Source organism: Orbicella faveolata, unplaced genomic scaffold (genome assembly GCF_042242905.1).
Source record: "Orbicella faveolata isolate gen_17 unplaced genomic scaffold, um_ofav_v1 contig_15, whole genome shotgun sequence".
NCBI lineage: Eukaryota > Metazoa > Cnidaria > Anthozoa > Scleractinia > Merulinidae > Orbicella > Orbicella faveolata.
In genome coordinates, this window is record NW_028301542.1 from 3,725,471 (window position 1) to 3,744,044 (window position 18,574).

Consider the following 18,574-nt stretch of genomic DNA (forward strand, 5'->3'; position numbering starts at 1 on the left):
TTTTTACACAAATTAATTAATTTTATTTCTTATTCAACAAAACATGTTTTCACGCTGAAAATACACCATATTACAACACAATCATATGTCACACCAGTCTTAGCTGAAACTTCAGCAATATATGAACAGACCTGTAGTATCGATATTACTATATATACAATCTTACATTTACAACAACTCTCTATCTGGGTTTTTCGGTCAAAAAATCTAACTACAATGTTATATAAAAATGAGCCAATATACACCAGAGCTGCAATACACTAGAGCTAACATACAGTAGAGATACATCTATATATAACAATTAAAATCAAAACATTTTTCCCATGCATAGTTTTTTCACTTACTAGACAAGCATGTTGAGAAATTTTGTTTATCAGTTAATTGACCAATCAAGCACAATCCTTATCAAAGATTACTTGTCATTATAATTATCCGCCTCACCTAGTGAAAACTGCAACAAAATCAACATTGCACAAATTTAGTATAAATGTCATGATGCCTTATATCCTTGAAAGAGAAAATATAGTTCTGGTGTCTGAAGCAAATATACTAGTTTAATTAAAATAATAGCACTGGGAACACTAAACACTTTGGAACAATGAACACTTGTCACAAATTCGATTTGAACTCACGAATATTTTCATCCATCTTCACAACTTACATAGAGTGCAAATGTCATTTTTGCTTTAAGCTAAGTATGAGTATAAAGTTTCCCTTCTGAGTTTCAATGTACATATGAAAAGTTTCTTTCACAATAAGTTTTGTACATACATAGTAATATAAAGCCTATTACTCTAACAAAAAAATAAAGACACTTGTCCTAAGTTAGAGAGGGCAATGTCTTACTCAAACATCTGTACACGATTGTTAATGGTGTCAGACACAACAATTCGGCCATTACTTAGAACTGCCACGGACCTTGGACATTTGAACTCTCCTAAATTACTGCCCTCTGTTCCAAACTTGCCAACAAACTTTCCATTTAGTTCAAAAACTTGTATTCTATGATTACCTGAATCACAGACCATCAGGTGTCCTGACTTGTTCACTGACAAACAACTTGGGTTATTAAACTCCCCGTCCTCTCCACCCCGCTTTCCAAACTTGTACTGAAAGTTTCCATTCCTATCGTAAACTTTCACACATTGCTCTCCGTGGTATGACACTATGAGATATCTATCACACTGAACACAGTGGATAGGATAAGTAAAAGAACCCTGCTCACCTATCTTCATTAGAAACTTGCCTTGAGAAGAAAAGATCTTAATAAGTTTGTTACCTGTATCAGCAACAATAACATTTCCATCGCTGTCTACAGATAAACCATAAGGATTAGAGAGCTGACTATCAAGGCTTCCTTTCCCACCAAACGAACTTACGTATTTACCCTCCCCACTGAAAATCTGGATCCTAGAATTATCACTGTCAACCACGAAAATATTTCCATTTTTATGACATGCTATTCCCCTTGGACAATTAAATTCCCCGTTTTTGTTACCTTGCCGACCAAAGGATCTTAAGGAATTTCCATCACTGCTGAAGATTTGAACGCTGTGGCTCGCACAATCAGTTACAGCTATCTCGTCCCGGGCATTCACTGCCACCCCCCAGGGAAAATTAAACATTCCGACAAACGAACCTTTTTTTCCAAAAGATAATACAGGTCTGACCTGAAATAATAATAATAATAATAATAATAATAATAATAATAATAATAGACTTGTATAGCGCTAGAACTATACAAACATACTCAAAAGCGCTTTACATTAAGTTAAAATAAATGAATAAATGGAAATCACTAAACTTTAAAACTATTACAACAACTATGCTAAACTTTAAAACTATTTCCACAAGTCAAAAGCTTTCTTAAAAAGAAATGTTTTCAGTTGCTTTTTGAAAATGGCGAGGCTGCTACTTGTTCTTACAGTTAATGGCAGCGAGTTCCATAAAACAGGTGCAGCATGAGCAAAGGCCCGATCCCCAAGTGTAGAGCAGTTGACTTTTGGAACAAACAGAAGAGATTTTGCAGACGAACGAAGAGCGTAATTAGTAGCTGGTTTCAGGGATAAAAGATCATTTATGTAGGAAGGACTTTGGTTGTGTAGTGCCTTGTAAACAAGAAGAAGCAATTTAAACTGAACTCTAAACGATACTGGGAGCCAATGTAAGTCGATAAGAGCGGGTGTGACATGATCAAATTTCGCAATCCGAAAAATCACTCTAGCCGCGGCATTCTGAACTTTCTGTAAACGACCAATCTGGTATTTAGGTAGACCAAATAGAAGTGCATTGCAGTAATCAAGGTGCGAAGATACAAAGGCGTGGATCAGTGTCTTTGTGGATTGCGCGGTAAGGAATTTTCTGATCTGTCTTATGTTGTATAGTCCGCGAAAAGCCTTGCTACAAATCTTGCCAATGTGAACATTCATTCGCATATGAGCATCGAACCAGGCCCCAAGGTTCCGGACGCTTTCTAACGGTTTAATGACAGTGTCGCCAATGATAATAGAATCAATAGATGTTTTTTCAAGTTGTTGACGGGAGCCAATAATCAGAAATTCAGTTTTCGCTGTTTTAGTTGTCCTTTAACGGTGAAAGGACTTCCGAGTACATGTCCTCCGTTTACTTTTACTGTCACTTTGTATCTGCCTTGTTCGTTTGGAGAATAGCTAACCTTGTAACTTCCATCCTTATTGTCATTTATTCGTACTTCCGTCAAGCATTCTTGTCCTTGTTCATCCCTGATTTCTACCGTTACACGGTCATGTTTGTTGTAACACAGTCTTGATTGAGCGTTTCTTGTCGTCAGAACAAATTGTGCTTCACTTCCCACAGTTCCTTCTTCGAGGCCTTTGCCTTCAGCGATGCACTGACTAGCTTTTGTTTCCTGCAGAATTTCCAAAGAACCAATTTCTTCGGTGTTGACAATGTTTAACAGCTTTTGATTTTCCACGAAAGTTAAACGTACTAGAACGTCTTCAGGGTCACCATCAGTTGGCTCGACTTGATCAACTCCTTCGAAGATTATCTCCAATGATATCTTGACTTGTACAACTTCAGCGTTACTTGCCGTTAAAAGTTTCTCAGCCTTTTCTAACGATGATTCTATGACTACTATTTGTTCCTCGATCTTGTTCTTACGCTTTGTCAGACTTTCAAGCGATTTGCTTGTTTGGTTTTCCACGGCTATGAAAATATTTGTTTCTTTGCTTCAACGACGGCAATCAAACTGTCAACAGTGTTTTGAACATCCCTCTTTACGTCTTCGCCTCGTTGTACGAGCTTAGCGTAGTCTTCATCAAGCTGACGAATGATGTTCTTCTTTGCTTTTAAATTGTTCCTCTGTGTTTCAACCATAGATTTCATCTGAGTCTTCTGTCTTTCTGCTTCTTCTTGGATTAAGTTCAGAGTATGACCTCCGTGTTCCAAGAGGACACAAATTTGGCAAACTGCCGTTTCACAGTTCTTACAAAAGAATTTCAGTTCTTCTTTCGTATGCTCTTGCTTACGGCAAAAAGCTGGTCGCTTTAACACATCCTCATAGTCCTTGTCTTGAAAGTCTTTGAGCGCCAGAACACGGTGATCTTTATTGCCTCGTATGATGTTGTGTCCAGTTATGCATTCTTGACAATAAAATATGCAACATTGGAAACAATAAAAAGTTTCAGAACTTTTTTTGTCACAATTTCCACATCTTACTGGGATTTTTCTGCACTCCTTGATTGCCAACACATCAATTAAGCCATTCAGATAAAAACTGGTTGGAAGATCTTTCAGATCGCCACTTTCAGGTATTCTGCTAACGGCTTGACACTTTGGGCATCTGATTGTGTTGCGGCCATGGCTCGTCCTATGCCATTGTTTCAAGCAGTGCAGACAGAAACTGTGTAAGCATGGCAGCTGTTTCGGATTGGCAAATATGTCGGAACACACCAAGCAAGACACTTCTTCACGGAGATTATGAAGCAACGTTTTGATATCCATGTTGTCTTTAGAAACAAGCGAGCGAAGCAAGGTCTTCGTGGTGGAATACAGCTCAAAACAAGGAAGTCTTGTGACTTGCTTTTTTAGCTTTTCTGAAAATCCTGACCGTTTATTATGATAATCTTTCATTGTACAAACCAATTAGGAACTTTGTTTTGGTAGATGTTCTTCGGTTTCTGATTCCAAGGAATGCAACCAAGCCACACCTAGTTTCGCTGACAGATCTACAAGGCACTGGAAGCCATTATAGGACGATCTCGTCGAAGTGTCCATGCAGAACATAGATTTACAAACACAATATGAATTTACTAATTTAAGTTGGATGGCATAATTTACATTTTCGAAGGGACTAAGATGGGACCTTCATTGGCCACAGTCACATTACGTCTTTCAGAGGAGGACAGAGGCACAAAGCCAGCAAAAAGAAACCTAAGTACAACCCCCCCCCCCCCAGGTCGAGACACAACATACAATGAGGGGAGACCCCCTCGGAATATATTAGGAGACGTCTTACTGACGGAAAAGACAAACAGGAAGCAAGCAAAAACTTTTATTTCACCTCAGAGTGAGAAATAATTTATTATTATGTTATAGATTACTGAAAAAAACAAAAATGTTACGGGTGCTGGTTACCCGAAATAACCTAAGAGTGAGAAATGTCAGGCAGCCAGAGAACACACACACACAGCAACCTACAGTTAGCCGGAATAGCAGACGTTTCCTTTCCATTTTCCACGAGCAAACGAGCTCGCCTGGGGTTAGTCATAAATGGGGAGATGTGGGGAGGGGTGAGGAAAAAAATGGGGGAGAAAGAAGAAGGGGTGGAGAGGAAAGGAATCGTTTTTCATTTTTTGCCCCACCCCTTCCCCCTTATTTTTTCGCATTCGCTCGCAGTTTCGTTTCCTTTACGTGCTTTTGGAAATGATCGCCTGCAACACAGGCTACCTACAGTTAAAAATCAACGTTATGCCCGATGGAAGGCTAAGGTACCATATGTGGAACATTGGACTAGCAAATACGTTAAGTCAGATGCAATGAAATCCAATCATTTTTGTTGTGTAGTTAGGCCCATGGTGTATTTTCTGTGAATACGTTGTTCTAACCAACCCAGACGTCGAGTTTTTATTTAACAGACTGGAGAGAGCTGTAGAATTTTTTTTCCTCCTATTAATCGTGACTTATACGTACGTATCATTAATACACTATGAAAGTATTTTTAAGATTAAAATAATCTGTCGGCCGGTGTGTCTATTACTGATTTATATATTTATTCATTACTTTATTTGCGTGTAAATAGTTAATTAATTGAAGCATTGAAATTAATTAATAGATTAATTTATGTATTATTTTATGCCATTGGCAACCTGCCCACTCTCGTCCAAACTGACCACATCCACCCTCTGTTTATATATTTTTACGGAGACCTTCATACGACAGTACTTGTTGGGGACATTGTGTTGTGTTCTTAAGCAAGACACTATACTACTACAGTGCCTCTCTCCACCCAGGTGTACAAATGGGTGGCGGCGAACTTAATGCTAGGGGTAACCCTGCAATGGACTAGAATCCCATCCAAGGGAGAGTAGAAATACTTCTGGTCGCTTCATTCTACGGAAACCGGAATAAGCTCCGGCCTGATGGACCACTTGGCTCGTATGCAGACTTTACCTTTCAGTTTACCTCATACGACTGATACTGTTCACCTCATCAACTCCCAGCTTTTCAGAAGGCGATGTTTTCCTGTTCTCCTGTATTTATAACTATTTGCAAATCACCTTGTGGTCACGCGTCGGAGTTTAAGAAAAATCGAGAAAATTGCGAAATTCTTGAATTTCTTTCGCTATTGCCAAGAGGCAATCTGTAATTTTCCTAGAACTCCAAAAGGTTTACTAAGATTTCTCGGTTCCAGACCTCGTATTAGCTGACCGCAAGTTATGATGAAGTCGAGGGATGTTCGTCAAAAATTTGAATTAAACTGGGCGTGGCTCAAGCATTATTTGACCTTTAAAAGATGCCACTTAAAACGGAAATCACAGCGGTTTTCTGAAATTGCTTCTTCGACGGAACCCCCAAATGCCAAATGGATGAGTTTTTTAGCCAAGATTAAACCTTAAATTCCTAGATTACATGTCAAAACGGAAAACTACATTAGTAGTGGCTAGATGTTATAGATTCATGCCAACAATCTACTTTAGAAGGAAAAAAAAACCGTCTCACATCGAAAAAGTTGCCCTGTTAGCAAGGCGAGACCCAGCAGGCAACGAGCTCAAATAACAAGGGCCTGGGAGCGGCTCGCATGAAGAGACTATGATCTACTTGGTTGCGCGCATATTCGGTGACGTAATAAAATTTCGCGCCAAATGGAGAGAACTTTCATTATTGAAAAATTCACATAAAAATTACACCAGTACAAGCAGATAGAAACTATTTACATGTTCAATGAAAGGTAGATCGGTTTTCCTCACATGTTATTTTTAGAAAAACAATAGAGGCAGCAAATTATTGATGTAAGTAAAAATCAGGATAATTAGCATAACTTCTGATCGAGTTTACATCTGCTATATTGCGGGAGACGCAGTGGCCTCATGGTTTGTGCGCTCGTCCTCAGATCGAGCGGTCCTGGTTCGAGCCCTGGTCGGGGACATTGTGTTGTTCTTGGGCAAGACACTTACTTTCACAGTGCCTCTCTCCACACAGGTGTTTAAATGGGTACTGGTGAAATTAATGCTGGGGGTAACCCTGTGATGGACTAGCATCCCATCCAGGGGAGAGTAGAAAAACTCCTAGTAGCTTCATGCTACGAAACCGGGCTAAGCTCTGACCTGATTGGCCACTTGGCTCGTATGCAGACGTTACCTACCTACCTGATCCACTATTACGTAGACACGCAACGTGATTGGCTACACAAGGGCCTCGTAAAGATCGATAGTGGCAGCTGGTCAATCTTTAAAAATGGCTCAAGTTTCGCGCCTTTATGTACTTTCTGCGATAAAAATTATTTTTTTGAGTGCATGATAGATCAGTCAGTAGGCAGGGGCTTTTTATTGCATGAATTCAGATGCGCAAATTTCAGGAGTCTTCTGCCCCGACCCTCCCCAGGTCAGTAGGGTATGCTTTTACAATTAAACAGCTCACTCTCAGTTTCTATTGACTTTCATACTGACTTGTCAGTTGATAGAAACCAAAAACGCGTAATGAAGTAACACTAATTTTTACACAAATTAATTGATTTTATTTCTTATTCAAGATAACATGTTTTCATGCTTAAAATACACCATATTACAATACAATCCTGTGTCACACCAGTCTTAGCTGAAACTTCAGCAATGTATAAACAGACCTGTAGTATCGATATTACTATATATACAATCTTACGTTTACAACAACTCCCAGTCTGGGTTTTTCAGTCAAAAAATCTAACTACAATATTATATAAAAATAAGGCAATATAAATTACACCAGAGCTACAATACACTAGAGCTAAAATACACTAGAGATACATTTAAATATAAAAATTAAAATCAAAAATGTTTCCCATGCATAGTTTTTCCACTTACTAGACAAGCATATTGAGAAAGTTTGTAAATTAGTTAATCGGCTAATCAAGCACAATCCTTATCAAAGATTGCTTGTCATAATAATTATCACCTAGTGAAAACTCCAACAAAATCAACATTGCACAAATTTAGTACAAATGTCATGATGCCTTATATCCTTGAAAGAGAAAATGTAGTTCTGGTGTCTGAAACAAATATACTAGTTTAATTAAAATCATATAACAAGGAACACTGAACATTTTGGAATAATGAACACTTGTCACAAATTCAATTTGAACTCGCAAATGTTTTCATCCATCTTCACAACTTACAAATGGAGTGCAAATATCATTTTTACCTCAAACTAAGTATAAAATTTTCCTCCTAACTTTCAATGTAAAGTTTAACAACAGTAATATTTCGTGTTCTTAAACCTAATGCTCCAACAGAACAAATAATGACACTTATTTCATAAGTTAGAGAGGGCGACGTCTCACTCAAAAATCTGTATACGATGGTTATTCATGTCAGTCACAACAATTCGGCCATTATTTAGAACTGTCACAGACTTTGGATTCTGGAACTCTCCTAAATTACTGCCCGTTGTTCCAAACTTGCCAACAAACTTTCCATTTAGTTCAAAAACTTGTATTCTATGATTACCTGAATCACAAACCATCAGGTGTCCTGACTTGTTCACTGACAAACAACCTGGATAATTAAACTCCCCGTCCCCTCCACCACGTTTTCCAAACTTGTACTGAAAGTTCCCATTCCTGTCGTAAACTTTCAGACAATGTTCTTTGATGTCTGACACTATGAGATATCTATCACACTGAACACAGTGAATAGGACTGAAAGTAAAAGAACCCTGCCCACCTATCTTCATTAGAAACTTGCCATCTGGAGAAAAGATCTTAATCAGTTTGTTACCTGCATCAGCAACGATGATATTACCATCACTGTCTACAGATAAACCACGAGGATTAAAGAACTGACTATCAAGGCTTCCTTCCCCGCCAAACGAACTTACGTACTCACCCTCCTCACTGAAAATCTGGATTCTAGAATTACCATTGTTAACCACGAAAATATTTCCATTTTTATGACATGCTATTCCCGCTGGAAAATTAATTTCCCCGTTTTTGTTACCTTGCCGACCAAAGGATCTTAAGTAATTTCCATCACTACTGAATATTTGAACTCTCTGGTTCGCATGATCAGTTACAGCTATCTCGTCCCGGGCATTCACTGCCACCCCCCAGGGACGATTAAACATTCCAACCGACGAACCTTTTTTTCCAAAAGATAAAACAGGTCTGACCTGAAATAGCTGTCCTTTAACAGTGAACGGACTGCCGAGAACATGTCCTCCGTTTACTTTTACTGTCACTTTGTATCTGCCTTGTTCTTTTGGAGAATACCTAACCTTGTAGCTTCCATCTTTATTGTCATTTATTCGTAGTTCCGTCGCGCATTCTCGTCCTTGTTCATCCCTGATCTCTACCGTTACACGGTCATGTTTGTTGTAACACTGTCTTGCTTGAGCGTTTCTTGTCGTCAGAACAAATTGTGCTTCACTTCCAAGAGTTCCTTCTTCGAGGCCTTTGCCTTCAGCGATGCACTGACTTGCTTTTGTTTGGTGCATAATTTCCAAAGAACCAATTTCTTCGGTGTTGTGGACAATGTTTAACAGCTTTTGATTTTCCACGAAAGTTAAACGCACTAGAAGACCTTCAGGGTCACCATCAGTTGGCTCGGTTTGATCAACTCCTTGGAAGATTATCTCCAATGATTTCTTGACTTGTGCAACTTCAGCGTTACTTGCCGTTAAAAGTTTTTCAGCCTTTTTTAGCGATGATTCTATGACCGCTATTTGTTCCTCGATCTTGTTCTTACGCTTTGTCAGCCTTTCAAGCGATTTGCTTGTTTGCTTTTCTACGGCTGAGAAAATATTTTGTTTCTTCGCTTCAATGACGGCAATCAAATTGTCAACAGTGTTTTGAACATCTCTCTTCACGTCTTCGCCTCGTTGTGCGAGCTTAGCGTAGTCTTCATCAAGCTGACGAATCATGTCCGTCTTTGCTTCTAAATTGTTCCTCTGTGTTTCAATTATAGATTTCATGTGAATCTTCTGTCTTTCTGCTTCTTCTTGGATTAAGTTCAGAACATGTCCTCCGTGTTCTAACAGGACACAAGTTTGGCAAACTGCCGTTTCACAGTTCTTGCAAAAGAATTTTAGTTCTTCTTTCGTATGCCCTTGCTTGTGGCAAAAAGCTGGTCGCTTTAACACATCCTCATAGTCCTTGTCTTGAAAGTCTTTGAGTGCCAGAACACGGTGATCTTTATTGCTTCGCATTATGTTGTGTCCAGTTACGCACTCTTGACAATAAAATATGCAACATTGGAAACAATAAGAAGTCTCGGAGCTTTTTTTGTCACAATTTCCACATCTTACTGGGCTCTTTTTGCATTCCTTGATTGCCAACACATCAATTAAGCCATTGAGATAAAAACTGGTTGGAAGATCTTTCAGATCGCCATTTTCAGGTACTCTGCTAACGGCTTGACATTTCGGGCATCTGATGGTGTCGCAGCCATGGCTCGTCCTATGCCATTGTCTCAAGCAGTGTAGACAGAAACTGTGTAAGCATGGTAGCTGTTTCGGATCGGTAAATATATCGGAACACACCGAGCAAGACACTTCTTCACGGAGATTATGGAGGAACGTTTTGATATCCATGTTGTCTTTAGAAACAAGCGAGCGAAGCAAGGTCTTCGTGGTGGAATACAACTCCAAACAATGAAGTCTTGTGACTTTCTATTTTTAGCTTTTCTAAGAATCCTGACTGTTTATTATGATATTCTTTTTCATTGTAAGAACCAATCAGGAACTTTGTTTTTTAATAGATGTTCTTCGGTTTCTGATTTCATGGAATGCAACCAAGCTACACCCAGTTTCGCTGACAGGTGTACAAAAGCCACTGAAAGCCATCCTAGGGCGACGATCTCGTCAAAGAGTCCATGCAGAACGAAGATTCATAAACACAATATAAATTTACTAATTAAAGTTGGATGTTATAATTTACATGTTCGAAGTGACGAAGATAGGATTCTAGTCTGCCACACAGTCTTGTCTTGAAGTGGGCTGGGGTTCTGGAGGACAATAGCACATAGCTTGCAAAAGTGAAACTAAGTACCACCCCCCAGGTCAAGACACAACATGCCATGATGAGCGGTGACCCACTCGGGGTATCTTACAAGGCTCGTTAACTACTGGTACGAAAGGCAGAAAGTAAACACAGACAGACAGCAACCTACAGGTAAAATCAACGTTATGCCCGATGGAAGGCGGAGGTGCCAGGAGCCCATCACCATCAAGTGATGGGCTCCTGGAGGTGCCAGATGTGGAACATTTGACTGGCCCTGGGGTAAGGTAAGCAAAGTCTGTACTGACGAGTCAATTAGCCCATCAGGCCGGTGTTTATCCCGGTTTCTGTAGCATGAAGTCACTAGGAGTATTTCTAACTCCCCCCTCGATGGGATTGTAGTCCATCGCAGGGTTACCCCCAGAATCAAAATCGTCGGTACTCACTTGTACGCCTGTCTTGCTCAATGTCCCCGGCCAGACTCGAACTCGGGAGCACTCGATGTTAAGTGGACCATGAGGCACCAGGTCTCCCACTTGCTCTAAGACGTCTCAAAATAAGTGAAATCGATAATTTTACAATAACTGTCTAATTTTTCGCGCGCTGATTGGCTCATTTGTTTCATCAATAGGAGTCCAGACAGATAAAATGTTAATTTATGCAAGCTTTCAAGTTCAACTTTCAGCCGTCAAACTGTCAACTTGTTAACCAATGAAATTGTACGGCAAGTTTACGGCATCTTTTCCCCTGATTTATTCCCGGCATTTGACCATTTTGGGGCCCTGTTATTGTAACAAACAAATTGACGGCGCGGTTAAACTTCAATAAATCTTTTCACCCTTTCACTCCTTTCGAAGTGACTTTGGCTTTAGGTGATCAATTAAAAGGCCCTGAATTCTCTAAAATTATTTAATCGCCGGTAACAAGACCTACACTTCATTCTAAGGTAAAGATGAGTCAAACATCTTCCATACATAGCCTCGGCCGCGGTGTGGAATTCTCCATTCGCCCTCTTGAGGAGATTTTTACAATATGTAACGTCCTTCACTGAACCATACAACCTTCAGCGACTTGAATTTCCTCTATCAGATGATGGATAAGTTTTCCTTGGCGTTTGCAGAATATTACCGCCGGACATTGCCGCAGAACATCATATCGTTCTTGGTTTACTTTGGTGACAACACATCCCGCATTCCCGTGGGCTAAGTATAGACAAAATTCCTACTAGGCCGTCCATCCCTTCAATAATTTAATTGTCATCTCCCAGATTCTGGAGGACACGTGACCAGACCCAACCAGAGTCTCTCCTCGCTCGCTCCAGGGGGCGGTAGGATGAGAGACCCTGGGAACGAGGTTGCAAAAGCCACTGTACTGAATGCCATTGCACGACCTGACCTCGTCAAAGTGTCCATGCAGAACGTGGATTCACAAACACAATATGAATTTACTAATTTAGGGTCATTCCCCAGTATTGCATTGCGCATCGCTACTGCGCATAATTTATGGCGTCTTTAGCGCGCGTTCGTGCATGCACACATTGAAAACATGGCGGATTTGCCTTGATATTGAGTTCTGTCAGTTGAAAAATGGCTATAGCTCACTAACGAGCTCGGGCACCACAAATTTTTTCCAGTCATTTTAATCAACTAATCATTAGCTTTGCGTGAGAAAGACTGATCTGATTTCTATGTTTGAAAATTGAATAAATACACTGTAGTCTTTTCTATTTTGCAGTTTGATAGCCGTGGCAAGCAATTTGGTTCCAATATTTTAACAAAGATTCAGCTGTCTGTCAAAATCATTTAAAGAGTTTATTTGTGTCCGACCAGGAGCCATAATCCCGATTATGGCTCCTGGTCCGACACAACAATTGACTGTAGTTTGAGGCGTGTTTTCATGAGTCTGGGCTCACAAAGAGTTTTTAATAACTTGGAATGCGTTCTTGTAATAAGCATTAAATAACGCTAAAATGGGACATTTTCAATGCCTCACTGCTCCTTAACGAGCATGGGCACCCCCCCTTTTTTTTATAATTTAAGTTCTCATATGATAAATATTCGTTGGACAAAGTTTGAACAAAAATCTATGTGCAGTTTTATTTCAGGGGAATTACCTTAAGTTGGATGGCATAATTTACATTTTCGAAGTGACTAAGATGGGACCTTCAGTGGCCACAGTCACATTATGTCTTGCAGAGGAGGACAGAGGCACATAGCCAGCAAAAGGGTACCTAAGTAGCACCCCCAGGTCGAGAGACAACATGCAATGAAAGGAGACCCCCTCGGGGCACATTAGGGGGCATCTTACTGACGCAAAAGACAAACAGGAAGCAAGCAAAAACTTTTATTTCATTCCAGAGTTAGAAATAATTTATAACTATGCTAGAGATTATTTAAAAAAAGAAAACAAAAATGTTACGGGTGCTGGCTACCCTAAATAACCTAAGAGTTAAAAATGCCAGGCAGCCAGAGAACACACACAGAGAGCAACCTACAGTTAGCCGGAATAGCAGACGTTATCTTTCCATTTTCCACGAGCAAACGAGCTCACCTCGGGTGAGCTATAAATGAGGAGATGTGGGGAGGGGTGAGAAAAAAATGGGGAGAAAGAAGAGGGGATGGAGAGGAAAGGAATCGTTTTCAATTTTTTTCCTCACCCCCTTCCCCTTATTTTTTCGCATTCGCTCGCAGTTTTTGTTGTGCTATTAGGCCCATCTTGAATTTCCGTGAATACTTTGTTGTAACCAACCCAGACGCCGAGTTTTTATTAAACAGACTGGACAGAGCTGTAGAATTGTTTTTCCTCCGTATTAATTGTAACTTATGCGTACACATCATTAATACACTATGAAAGTATTTTAGAAATTAAAATAATCCGTCGGCCGGTGTGTCTATTACTGATTTATATATTTATTCACCACTTTACTTGTGGGTAAATAGTTAATTTATTTAGTTATTAAAATGAATGAATTAATTGATTAATTTATGTATTATTTTATGCCATCAGCAATCTGCCCACTATTTTTTCACATGACCACATCCACCTTCTGTTTATATATTTTACGGAGACCTTCATACGACTGTCCTTCTCGGAGACATTACGTTGTGTTCTTGGGCGAGACACTTTACTCACATACTGCCTCTCTCCACCCAGGTGTACAAATGGGTGGTGGCGAACTTCTTGCTGGGGATGACCCTGCGATGGACAAGGATTCCATCGAAGGGAGAGTAGAAATACTCCTGGTCGCTTCATGCTACAGAAACAAGGATAAGTTCCGACCTGATGGACCACTTAGCTCGTATGCAGACTTTACCTTTCAGTTTACCTGATACGACTGATACTGTTCGCCTCATCAACTTGCAGCTTTTCAGAAGGCGATGTTTTCCTGTCCTCCTGTATTTAAGTGCAATTCACCTCGTGGTCAAGCGTCGGAGTTTATGAGAAAGCGAGAAAATTCCGAAATTCTTGAATTTCTTTCGCTTGCCGAGAAAGTTAAAGTGGCAATTGCCAAGAGGCAATCTGTAATGTTCCCAGAAATCCAAATACTAAGATCTCTCGGTTCCAGACCTCGTATTAGCTGATCGCATGCTATGAAAAAGCCGAGGAATGTTCCTGGAAAATTTGAATTAAACTGGGCGTGGCTCAAGCTTATTTGACCTCTAAAAGATACCACTTAAAACGGAAATCACAGCGGTTTTCTGAAATTATTTCTTCGACGGAACCCCCAAATGCCAAATAGATAAGTATAATTTCCTTTGAAAGCTTTTTAGTCATAGATCACATGTCAAAACGGAAAACCACATTAGTAGTGGCTGGACGTTATAGATTCACATAAAAATTACACTAATACGAGCAGATAGAAACCATTAACATGCTTCCATGAAAGGTAGAACAGTTTTCCTCACATGTTATTTTTAGAAAAACAATAGACACAGCAAGTTATTGATGTAAGTAATAATAAGGATAATTAGCGTAACTTCTGATCCACTTTATATCGACTATATCGTGGGAGGCGCGGTGGCCTCATGGTTAGTGCGCTCGTTTCCGGATCGGGAGGTCTGGATCTGGGTTCTTGGGCAAGACACTTTACTCTGAGAGTGCCTGTCTCCACCCAGGTGTATAAATGGGTACCGGCGAAATCAATGCTGGGGTAACCCTGCGATGGACTAGCATCCCAACCGGGGGGGGGGGGGGAAGTAGAAATACTCCTATTCGCCTCATGCTACTAAAACCGGGCTAAGCTCCGGCCTGATGGGCCACTTGGCTTGTATGCAGACGCTACCTACCTACCTGTTCAACTACTAGGTAAACACGCAACGTGATTCGCTACACAAGGGCCTTATAAATGTAAATATATAGATGGCACTGGGAACTGCTCAATCTTTTAAAATGGCTTAAGCTTCGCGTCTTCATGTAGTTTCTGCAATAAAAATTATTTTTTTGTGTGCGTGATAGATCGGTCAGTAGGCAGGGGCTTTTTGTTGGATGATTCAGATACGCAAATTTCGGGAGTCTTCTACCCCGGCCCTCCCCGGGTCAGTAGGTTATACTTGCACAATTAAACAGCTCAGCGTCGGTTTCGATTGACTTTGATACTGAGTTGTCAGTCGATACAAAACGCAAACTCAAAATAAAGTAACACTAATTTTTACACAAATTAATCAGTTTTATTTCTTATTGAAGATAACATGTTTTCATGCTTAAAATACACCATATTACAATACAATCCTATGTCACACCAGTCTTAGCTGAAACTTCAGCAATATATATAAACAGACCTGTAGTATCGATATTACTACATATATAATCTTACGTTTACATCAACTCCCAATCTGGGTTTTTCCGTCAAAAAATCTAACTACAATATTATATAAAAATAAGGCAATATACACCAAAGCTACAATACACTAGAGCTAACTTACACTAGAGATACATTTATATTTAAAAAATAAAATAAAAACTTTTTCCCATGCATAGTTTTTCCACTTACTTAATACAAACATTGAGAAATTTTGTAAATAAGTTAATTGACTAATCAAGCGCAATCCTTATAAAAGATTGCTTGTCATTATAATTATCACCTAGTGAAAACTGCAACAAAATCAACATTGCACAAATTTAGTATAAATGTCATGATGTCTTATATCCTTGAAAGAGAAAATATAGTTCTGGTGTCTGAAGCAAATATACTAGTTTAATAAAAATCATAGTACTGGGAACACTGAACATTTTGGAACAATGAACACTTGTCAAAAATTCAATTTGAACTCGCAAATATTTTCATCCATCTTCACAACTTACAAAAAGAGTGCAAATGTCATTTTTGCTTCAAGCTAAGTATAAAATTTCCCTCCTAACTTTCAATGTAAATTTAACAACAGTAATATTTTGTGTTCTTAAACGTAATGCTCTAACAGAACAAATAATGACACTTCTTTCATAAGTTAGAGGGCAATGTCTCACTCAAATATCTGCATACGATGGTTATCCAAGTCAGACACAACAATTCGGCCATTACTTAGAACTGCCACAGACACTGGAAATGCTAACTCTCCTAACGTCCTGTCCTTTGTTCCAAACTTGCCAACAAACTTTCCATTTAGTTTAAAAATTTGTATTCTATTATTATCTGAGTCACAGACCATCAGGTGTCCTGACTTGTTCACTGACAAACAACTTGGGTAATTAAACTCCCCGTCCCCTCCACCCTTCTTTCCAAACTTGTACTGAAAGTTCCCTTTCCTGTCGTAAACTTTCACACAATGTTCTTTGTAGTCTGACACTATGAGATATCTATCACACTGCACACAGTGGAAAGGATAAGCAAAAGAACCCTGCCCACCTATCTTCATTAGGAACTTGCCTTCAGGAGAAAAGATCTTAATCAGTTGGCTTCCTTTATCAGCAACAATGATATTACCATCACTGTCTACAGATAAACCATAAGGTGAAAAGTGAAAAGTGAAACTAAGTACCACCCCCAGGTCAAGACACAACATGCAATGAGCGGTGACCCACTCGGGGTATATTACAAGGCTCGTTAACTACTGGTGCGAAAGGCAGAAAGTAAACACAGACAGACAGCAACTTACAGGTAAAATCAACGTTATGCCCGATGGAAGGCGGAGGTACCAGGAGCCCATCACCATCAAGTGATGGGCTCCTGGAGGTGCCAGATGTGGAACATTTGACTGGCCCTGGGGTAAGGTAAGCAAAGTCTGTACTGACGAGTCAAGTAGCCCATCAGGCCGGTGTTTATCCCGGTTTCTGTAGCATGAAGTCACTAGGAGTATTTCTACTCCCCCCTGGATGTGATGCTAGTCCATCGCAGGGTTACCCCCAGCATCAAAATCGTCGGTACTCACTTGTACGCCTGTCTTGCTCAATGTCCCCGGCCAGACTCGAACTCGGGAGCACTCGATGTTAAGTGGACCATGAGGCACCAGGTTTCCCACTTGTCCGAAGACGTCTCAAAATAAGTGAAATCGATAATTTTACAATAACTGTCTAATTTTTCGCGCGGTGATTGGCTCATTTGTATCGTCAATAGGAGTACAGACGGATAAAATGTTAATCTATGCAAACTTTCAAGTTCAACTTTCAGTTGTCAAACTGTCAACTTGTTAACCAATGAGATTTTATGGCCTTTTTTAAGTAGCCAATCAAAAAGCGAGAAAAGCTATTGACAATGTTTACCACGTTTACGGCTATCGGCAATGTTTACGGCGTCTTTTCCCCTCATTTATTCCCGGCATTTGACCATTTTGGGGTCTTGTTATTGTGAAAGACAAATTGACGTCAGTTTTTTTATGCGTCTGTCCTCTTATTGATGATAAATTTCGTCATGACATGCGGCTCGTGGTTCCACAGCCACTTTGACAACGTTATGACAAAATTTATCGTCAATAAGAGGACAGACGCATAAAAAAAACGGAGGTCTATTGATTAAAATTCAACCATTTTCGTTGTGCAATTGGGAATCATGTATTTTCTGTGAATATTTTGTTCTACGCAACCTAGACACTGAGATAGTGAAGTTTTTCAGTATTACACAGACTGGACAGAGCTGTGCCTTTAGAAGTTTTTCCTCCGTATTAAAACAAAGAAAGAGGAAATAGTAATAAAAGAGACTTTAAAAAGAATTCACGCCATTTGTCGTAACTTACACGTACTCATTAATATACTATGAAAATGTTTCAAAAATTCTTTTAAAATGATCCATCGGCCGGTGTGTCTATAACTTATTTATACTTTTGTTCATTTCTTTATGTATTGTGTGCAAATAGTTGATTATTTTAGTTATTTAGGTTAATTAATTTATTGATTTATTAATTTATTATTTTATGCCATCTGCTCTCCCTCGTCATACGTTGGCTGCGCGCGCAGCACGAGGAGTAGTGGGTGCTTTCATTATGTCAAACCGACCGGTCAGAGATCAGTGGGATCAATCTGTGGGAATACCCGAGGAAAATAGAACGACATTTTCCGATTAAACCGGTCCAACCAAGAGGGATGGCTCTTACCATTTTTTATTCCTTTTCCGAATTTCCTACATAAGTGAAGAGAGGTGGGGAAATGAACCAGTTTGTCAAAAATGGAACGGCAAATTTCGGTCGGAACATTCCGACCAAAATAAGTGCACCACTTCCAGAGGTGATCCCGAATATTCCGTTTGGAAGAACGAAGTGTCTAAATGACCGTCAGCCGGTCAAGATCTTAAATAGACTAAATGACCGGCAGTCAAAACATTTTTGAAGTTCAGGCACTGCGGTTAGCCTAAAAAGCACTCCGGTTAGCCTAAAAAGCACTGCGGTTAGCCTAAAAAGCACTGCAGTTAGCCTATAAAGCACTCCGGTTAGCCTGTTTACGGTTAGCTCATAATAATAATGGTAAGAGAAACACGAT

The 18,574-nt window shown here is 39.7% G+C and overlaps 1 protein-coding gene and 1 pseudogene across 1 annotated transcript; both read right to left on the bottom strand.

Moving 5' to 3' along the window:
• LOC149113174 (E3 ubiquitin-protein ligase TRIM45-like) lies at positions 1-4,529 on the bottom strand (annotated as a pseudogene).
• A 2,664-nt stretch (positions 4,530-7,193) lies between these two features.
• Positions 7,194-10,346, bottom strand: LOC149113175 (E3 ubiquitin-protein ligase TRIM45-like). The gene has a single exon (XM_089288001.1). The coding sequence runs from the start codon at positions 10,261-10,263 to the stop codon at positions 8,014-8,016; it is 2,250 nt and encodes a 749-aa protein (XP_089144127.1). The 5' UTR covers positions 10,264-10,346; the 3' UTR covers positions 7,194-8,013.
• Positions 10,347-18,574: the final 8,228 nt, after the last annotated feature.